At 61.3% G+C, this 8,525-nt stretch overlaps 2 protein-coding genes across 2 annotated transcripts; both read right to left on the reverse strand.

Annotated features, from left to right (window-relative positions):
• Nucleotides 1–559: 559 nt before the first annotated feature.
• On the reverse strand, nt 560–2,365 carry LDBPK_211470 (hypothetical protein, conserved; the record flags this gene model as incomplete). Its single annotated transcript, XM_003860616.1, has 1 exon — nt 560–2,365. One exon carries the CDS (start codon nt 2,363–2,365, stop codon nt 560–562), a length of 1,806 nt encoding a protein of 601 aa, XP_003860664.1.
• A 1,967-nt stretch (nt 2,366–4,332) lies between these two features.
• LDBPK_211480 (hypothetical protein, conserved) lies at nt 4,333–8,121 on the reverse strand (the record flags this gene model as incomplete). Its single annotated transcript, XM_003860617.1, has 1 exon — nt 4,333–8,121. One exon carries the CDS (start codon nt 8,119–8,121, stop codon nt 4,333–4,335), a length of 3,789 nt encoding a protein of 1,262 aa, XP_003860665.1.
• Between the last annotated feature and the right edge of the window lie 404 nt (nt 8,122–8,525).

An 8,525-nucleotide genomic window follows, 5' to 3' on the forward strand; every position in this document is an offset into this window, starting at 1 on the left:
TCAAACGACCGACGAGGACCCATCTTCTCCCGGGCCTCTTCCTCATGCCTTTGGCGCCGCGTGCACGCGAGGCAGCACACTCGTTAAACGAAACTCACACAGATGCGCACAAAGACGCGCGCGTGCGCGCCGAGCAGTCGATGACGGAGAGAAACATGGCGAGCTAAGGAGGAGGAGACGTAAGCGATAAGGCAGGAAACGCAAGAAGACAACAAAAAAGAATAAGAAAAAGCAAAAAATGCTATGCGAGGAGCGGCACGAGAAGGGGTGGAGGGAGTGGTGGAGTGTGCGTGTGCGGAACCACCGAAGAACAGCAGTAATGTACCGCCCCTTCCCTCTCCTTTTTTTTTTCCTTCTCGCCACTGTCTTAGCCATCTTTGTGACAATGAACCATACACATGCCCACGTGTGCGTGTGTTTAGTGGGGTGGTGCAAGGGTGGGGTGGCAAGGTGGCGCCGTTAGCTTCTGGCTGGGCGACGGAACTCGCGCACACAATTTGCACACCAACGCGCGGGGTGAGGGGGCGCAAATCCCTTTTCACGCCCTTCTCGCCGTCACCTAGACAGGCGCCTTCTTGAACTCGGTCATAGCCGCCGCCATGGCCTCGTTCTGCGCTTTCACTAGTTCTAGTTGCGAGGACACCCAGACCAACTTCTCCGTCGTCGGACTGCCCAGCATGCCGCTCTGGCGCTCCATCGCGATCGTCTCGGCTTGCGCGTCGGCGATGACGAGCGAATCCGTCCGTCTGAAAACCTTCTCTGCACCCTCCTCGGCGATGGCCACCGGGTCCTTGCACATCATCTCCAGCGCCGCGCGCAGCTCGGCGCTCTTCCTCCTTTCCTTTGCAAGCGCTGCCTGCTTGAGCTGAACTTCTCTCTGCGTCTCGGCCGTGTGATCGTTTCGGATAGACTCAGCCACGATATCGAGAGGAGTATCGTCGTCGTCCACGATGCCCACGCTAACAGCCTCGCTTCGGTGCGCGAAGCCGTTGCCGTTGTGCGCGCCAAGGCCGTGGTGCACCTTTGAACCTGCCAGCAGAGCTGCCACCGTGCGCCGTGTCTGCGCGACGCTCGCACGCAGCTTCTCGTCGCTGCTGTGCGCCCGCGCACTCGCGGAGTCCGAGCCGTTTTCACTGTACGCGCTGACAGAGCCGCTGCGTACGTTGCGGCTGCGGCACTGGTTCACGCGCGACAGGCGCTGCGGCCGGCTGTGCGAGGGGCAGCGCCCACCTTTCAAGACGTCCGCTTCTTCTATGCACGACTTCACGCCTTCAGGCACCGTAAAGTTCCAGCACTGCCACGACCCATCCACCGCCGTGACCCACACCTCGTACACAACGGTGCGAGTGACGGGCAGGATCGACACGCTCGATCTCTTTCCCCCGGCGGCGGCACTGCGTCTCGCAGGCGGCTGCGAGGCCTGGTGGACAATATCCTTGGAGAAGCGATTCGTGATGGTGATGGCGCCGTCCTTGCTACCAGACCACACGGTATCCCCCACCTTAAGCAGAGTCACGACCGGCGCTCGATGCCCGGTGATAACGGTGGTGACGGTCATTGAGGAAAGGTCCCACACGCGGATCGCTGAGTCCTCGCTACCGGCCCACAGCTCCGCCGTGTCCTCCAACACCAGAATGCTCAACACACAGCGGCCCTGCCCATCTAGCGTGGAGACGCAGCCGCCATCCTTCCTTGGGGTGCCGCTCGTTTTCGCCACCGTCGCCTCCCACACCTTGACTGTTCCATCGTCGCTGCCAGACACAACGTAGCGGCAGCGGCTTTTCTGATCCGTGTACGTCGTCAAGCTGCGCACCGCGTTGCGGTGGCCGTAGTACATGTGGCTGTAGTGCAGATCTTCCGCCATCCACTGGTACACCTTCCCGTCCGCGCCACCAGTGAACACATAGCCGTCCGCGGCGCACATCGCGTACACAGCAGCCGTGTGCTGCGTTGACTGACGCAGTACTTTCTGGGTCACGTGGTCGAAGACGCGGATGGCGCCATCGGAGTAGCCGGCCCACATGTTGCCGCTGACGTTCTGCATGACGAGCACCGCGGCGCGGCCGATGGGCGCAATGCGGCGCACCTCCATCCCGCTGGGTACAAGGCGAATCGCGATGGTGCCGTCCGTCTCTCCTGTCCATGCCGTGCCATCTACGGCCACCGCCGAGCAGCGCGACTGGCCCCCGAAGCGTCTCGAGACGCTGACGGAATCGCAGATGGTTAGCGCGCTGCGGTGCGAGAGGGTGCACATGTTGGCTGGAGCGTCGTCGACGCCGTTGGCGTTGCTGTGCCGCACGGATGACGCGCTCTTCCGCTTACCGCCGCACGACTTGCGAGGCACCGGCTGTCCTGGGGTCCTCATCTGCGCCGACGGCCGTACCAACGGCTGATTGGTCTTCTTGGGAAACGACGGAATACTTGAATGCCCTCTCAAAGGCAGGCATGTACGTATCAGCGGGCGCGTGTTTTGACCTGCACGTGCGTTTCTTCAAGCGAACAAGAACGCACGAAAAAGCGAACCGCTACCCTGCGCCTCCCCAAATAAGCAACAACGCAGTTCGCCGCGAAGGGCAACACAGGGAGCGGGTTCGCGGTGGCCGTGGTTCGAGGTCGGCAAAGGGCGGAGACGGAGAGGAGGGAGGCCTCAAGAGAATTTGAGAGCTGCAAACGCGAGGGCTCAGAGGATGCAGAAGACAGGGGAGGTGTGTGTGTGGGGGGGGGGGCGGTTTCTTGTCCAGAATACTAAGAACGATGCTGATGGGGGTAGATGTGCTTGGGATTGTGCCTGCGTGTGCGTTGTAGGTCCGGTGGTGAACGGAGAGCTTCGACACTCCTCAAGAAGAGTGCGTGCGCATCAGGGTAAGAGAGAAAGGTGGAAGCCGGAGGGGGAGGGGGAGGCAGCGCGGATGGGTTGGACATGAGAAGTTCGCGGAAGAGCGATGAACAACACACACACACCGTGCGAAGTGTGCACGTACAGCATCACTACCAGTAAAAAGGTGCCGTCGAGCAACAGTGCCGCCCGCTGAGAAAGATGTGGGCGGAGAACAGGAGAGATGCGAGGGAATATAGAAGATGGCTGATAACGACACTGATGTTCCACTCTCCGCGTACGGCCGCTTCTACAGTACACCTCACCACCACCACTACCACCAGCCTACCCATATGCCATGACCTCGGCCCTCTTTGCGTCCTGTGTAGGCGCCGTGGTACGATCCACACCCGTCTTTCTGCCCCGCCGCTTGACTTGGCTTGCGTTGTTGCACATGTTGTTCGTACTTGCCGATGGTGGCGCAGGTGTGTGTTACACGTCTCTACAAGGAAACGACCACAAAAAAAAAGACAGAAGAGGAACATGCAGAAGACACACATACACACACACACAAACGTGCCAGCGGTCGAGTTGCGCCGCCGACACCGCCGCAGTTGTACAGATCCGCACAGAACCTTGCTCTCCCTCCCGGCCTTTCGCTTTCGTCTGCGGCGGGGCGTTTGCGTTGTCGCTCGTGCTCTTTCCGTCGTCGAAGTTTTCCTCAAACGCAGCCGTGCTCGGTACCGCTACCATCCGCGCGGACGGCATCCGGCACACCCCACACGTGTGGTCACCGGAGACACAAGACACTCTTGACGACCCTGAAGGCGGAAGAGCGGGGACGAGAGAAGGCCAGGAGCGCGGAGGATAGCCACACAGTACGGGAGCGAGAGGGCGGGGCAGGGGAGCAGAAGGGCGGGAAGGGGGTGGACGCAACGAAAAAAAAAAAGCAAAACAAAAAAAAGCAACGCGGTCTATGATGATGACAAGTGCAGCTGGAGTGGTGGTGGCGAACACAGAGAAACGGTGAGGGAAGAAGGAAGAAGCAGACGAAGATGAGGTTCCTGCAGATGTGTGTCGGGTGGTGAGGGTGGGTGGGTGTTGGTGATTTGTATGCAGATACATACGCACGTACACGTACGCAAGAAAACAGAAAGGACGCAGGTGGCGGATCAGTGACCGAGAAGATGGAGGAGGGGGAATAGGCAACATCAACGGTAACTCGCAGAACAGCAGAAGCACACCGAAGGCCATACACGCCAACGGGGGAAGCCGACAACCGGTGGATACCTGACGGAGACGTATGCGAGTTACAGGTGCACATGACGGCAGTTCACGAGGAAGAGGAGATACCGCGCCAGCGCGCACCCTAAAGAAGATGCAAAAAGACACAAGAAAAGCCGCTGCGCCCGACACACACACACACCCACCCACAGACGAGGAGGAGAGAGGATTCCGGCACCGCACAGAGGCTCCAGGGCAAGGGGTTCCCGCGAACACCCACACAACCGCTGTCGTCACTGGCGGTTCTGCGACGGCGATTTGGAGGGTGACGCGCTGCTCACAACGTTATCGATACTGGAGCACCGACCCGCCCCGCTCGAGTCGGGTGACCGCGTCCCGCTCTGCTGATATTGCTGGATCTTGCTCAGCAGCCGCCGCGTCTCATCGCGCTGCTCAGCCATCTGGCTGGAGGAGCAGGCCAGCGAGTTTTGCAGCTGCGCAATGACCGTCTCCGCATCTGCCAGACGGACAGAGAGGTCTAGGTTAAGCGCCACGAGCTTATCGAGAGGGTCCTTCTCGGCGTCCTCTTTGCGCGGCTCAGCGGAGCCGCCACAGCTGCGCAGCTGCGTCGGCTGCGTAGGCCGCCCGGTAAGTATCTCAAAACCCTGACAGGTTGCAGAGCTCGCGGCGTGGCTGTCGTTCGAGGCAGCCGCGGCTGCGGCCTCTTCCCTCGACGTCTGGTTCTTCAACTGCTCCGCTTCCAAAGCTTTCCGCAGCGCCTCCATCGCCTCGCCCATCTTCTCCTCTCGCACGTGCTCCTCCTCCAGCGCGGCGGCGGCCCCGTCGTACATGTCGCACGCCCTCTGCAAGTCCTCCCGGGAGCGCGACAGGTCTAGCTGCAGTTCACCCTTCTCGCGCTTCAGACGCGAGATCGTCGGCTTCAGCTGCTCATGCAGATAGTTGTTCAGCGCTTCGTGATCCTCGCGGAGTTTCTGCACCTCCTCGTCTGAGGCTTCGCTGGCAACCACCGGTGACACGGGCGCCTTCTTCTGACGCTCGGACTCCAGCTGCTTCTGCTGCTGCTGCACCTGCGCAGTCAGCTCCTCAATCCTTTTCTTCATATTTCCGTTGTCCAGCTGCAGTTCACCCTGCTCGCGCTTCAGGCGCGATACCATCGGCTTGAGCTGCTCATGCAGGTACCTCTTGAGAGCCTCATGATCTTCGTCATCGCCGGCGCCGACCGCTGTTGGGGGCAATCGTGCCCGCCCCGCGGCGGCAACCATCTCCTGCGCCAGAGGCACCGCAACCAGCTCTCCCATCCGCTCAAACTCTGAGGCCTCCTTGCGAGCCGTTCCATCGACGTGCGGTGGATCGCGGCCGTAATTCTCTGTGTAGGCCCCGGTCGAGTTGAGAGCACGCTGCCGTGACGCTCTTGGTGTTCTGTCCTGCTGCTGTTCCTGGGCCTCCTGCAGTCTCTTCTCCGCGTCTTGCAGATGCGCACGCGCATCGGCCAGCTTAACATCCTTCTCCGCAGACTCGTTCTTGAGGTCGTTGATGAGCTTAATCTGACGCTGCAGGGTGTCACGGAGGGTGTTGTTCTGGTCCTTCAGCCGCTGCCACTCCGAGGCGCTGATCCTACCTTCGCTGTGGCAACTGTTGTCGTTGCTGCTGGGCTGCTGCGGCTCCGGCGATGGCTGCACACGGCGCTGCTCCTGCGCCATCGCTAGTTGCCGCTGAAGGTCGTTGATTGTGGCAACTGCGGTGTCCGGGGGCGTCTTGGCTGCCGTGAAGGCGTCTGTGTGGAGACGCATGAGGGCAGGGAAGCGGTAGGTCTGCATGCGCCGCTCTAGTTCCGCCGATGGCACGTTCGCTGGATGCACCACCTCGACCTCAGCGACAAGGCTGCCGAGGCTCAGGTCCACCCGCTCCAGCTGCGTCGGTGCTACACCGACGCCCGCACAGAAGTCTGCGATGAAGGTGCTGCGCAGCTCATGCGGCTTCTCCTCCATGATGTATGACCAGTTGCCGCCTTTGAAGCGGCGAGAGAGGCGGGTGTGCTCCACCGGCACGCCGGCGTGGCTTGCGCTCTCTCCGTCGTCTTGGCAGGACATGAAGAGAAACGCATTGAGCGGGTTCGTGCTGGTGTTCACTGGCCCGCTGGGTGAGACAGAGCTGAAGTGGCTGTCGCTGCACGCGTCGTCGACTGTGCTTGGCAGCTTGGCCATTCCGTCCTGGCGCATAAACTGCCGGTACGGGTCTGGCGCGGCGCTCTTCGGTGAGATGGCCATGCTCGACATGTGCAGAGACGACGACGCAGGCTTGTACCGGTCGAGCTCGGCCTCGAGCTCAAGCTGCCGCTCCAGAGCTTCGTCCAGCTGACGCTGCGTATCGATGAGCACGCTTTGGAGACGCGCCACCTCCTCCTCCATCATGTGATGGGAGGCAGCGCCCTGCGGCACCTGCACCGGCGCGTCCAACCCCTCTGGAGGCTCACCGGCACGCTTCTCGAGCTCTTGGACGAGGCCACGCAGGCGATCGTTCTCCTGCGCAAGCAGCTGCTGCGTCTCGATCTCGCACTGAGCTTCCATGCGGTATTTCTCGTAGTTGAGCTTCGCGTCTCGCTTCGTCGCCTCCAACTCGTCCTGCAGGCTGCGAATGTACTCCTGCACCTGCGTGGTGGGGGCCGATACGGGTAAGTTGTCCTTGCTGTGGCTGCTGCTGAGCGTGTCTCTGTAATTGTTTGAGGACGCCAAGGTCACAGCCGAACTGCACACAACGTCCGCAGAAGTACCGACGGCCGGTGTTGCTGATGCGCTGCGCCCGATGCCAGCGGTAATGACCTGCGGCGCTGCCGGCCCTGCGCTGGGGGCTTTGAAGACGCTACCGAAGACGGGCACGTCGTCGAAGATGATCGGCACCGTCTCGGCGTTCCAGCACTGCAAAACACCGTTGGAGGAGGCCGTCCACACCTTGTACGCCGTGGTTGGCTGCACTTTCTGCATGGCGAGCACCATACCCTTCTCGAGGCCGTAGTACGGCACGCGTTCCGAAAGGTCCTGCAGCAGCGACCGTGTTGCAATGTCCCAAATCAGAATGTGGCCGTGCTTGTCGGCCGACCAAACGCGCGACTCGACCACCATCAAGTTCGAGATCGGTGCGGTGTGGTTGCCTCGGCAGACCGCGAGACACGAAAGCGAGCGCATGTCCCACACTCGCAGCGTCAAGTCCTCGCCGGCGGACCACAGCTGGCTCGCGTGCGGCACGACCGCCAACGCCAGCACGGCGCGGCTGTGCCCGGTGAAGGTGTGGATGTTGGCCTCGGTGTTCTCCTGGCCAGGCAGCGACTCGTACGGGTCCCACGCTCGCACTGTGCCGTCGTCACTACCGGAGAAGATGACGGCACCTGTGGGCCCGTTGTACAGGACAAGGCAGCGAACGCCGCCGCTGTGGCCGTGCAGACTGCGCTGGAGCTGGGCGTTACAATCGGTCGGGTCCCACTGGCACAACTTCCAGTTTCCACCCCCTGTAAAGACGGATCCCTCGACCTCGATCATGCAGTTCAATCCGCCGCCGTGCGCCATCATCTCCTTGAGCAGGTCCGTGTTCTTGGCGCTGTACACGTGCAGGTAGCCGTCCTGGAACCCAGCCCACACCACATCCTCGCTCGGGAGGTACAGGAGGGAGATGCAGTAGGAGCCCTCGCGGCCCGGCAGCTCCTTCAGTGGGGTGCCCTTGGGTAAAGAACGAATGCAGAGCGTTCCGCTGTACTCGGCTGTCCACATGACGCGGTCGTTCACAGGGGCGATGCAGCGCACCGCTGCGGCCACAGAGTACGTGGGGTTCACATCTGCTACGTATACCGTGTCTTCCAAACGCCTGCTCTTCGAGCGCACGCCGTTTGCAGAGGTCGACATCAAACGGCTGCTGCTGTGCGGCGACTGCGCGCGTGGAATCATGGAGAGGGAAAAGCTGTTGCGCGTCGGGGTCACGGAGCTTGTGCAGCGCGGGGTGGACTCTGTGTGCGCCTTGTACAGCTGCTGGTGCGACGGCGACTCCGCCCGGGGAGTGGAGCGGTAGATCATGGTCGGCTAAAGGGTTTTGCGACTGAGTGCTGGTGCTGAAGCGGCTTCCTTCTTCTTGTATGCGCGTGCTCGAGACGGAAGAGAGAAATACAAGCGCGAAGACACGCTGGCAAGGCGCGCGCACACGCCCAGATCGAGGTGGAGGGTCTCACGTGGGAGAAGGAAAACGGACTGGACACCAGAAGAGGGGGGGGGAGAAGCCGTGGAGAAGGGCCTTGCGGAATAATAGGAGGCGTTGAGGTTGTGGATGCGTGAAGAGATGGCTTCGACAGGCAACTGCGTTAGAAGGAATGGGAGGGCCTGCGTGTGTTTTTTTTTGGGGGGGGGGAGAGTCGGGAGAGGAGATGGGCGCAGCGGCTATGCATACACACATATACATATATACGACTCTATATGTGATGAGG

Source organism: Leishmania donovani, chromosome 21 (assembly GCF_000227135.1).
Source record: "Leishmania donovani BPK282A1 complete genome, chromosome 21".
Classification (NCBI taxonomy): domain Eukaryota; phylum Euglenozoa; class Kinetoplastea; order Trypanosomatida; family Trypanosomatidae; genus Leishmania; species Leishmania donovani.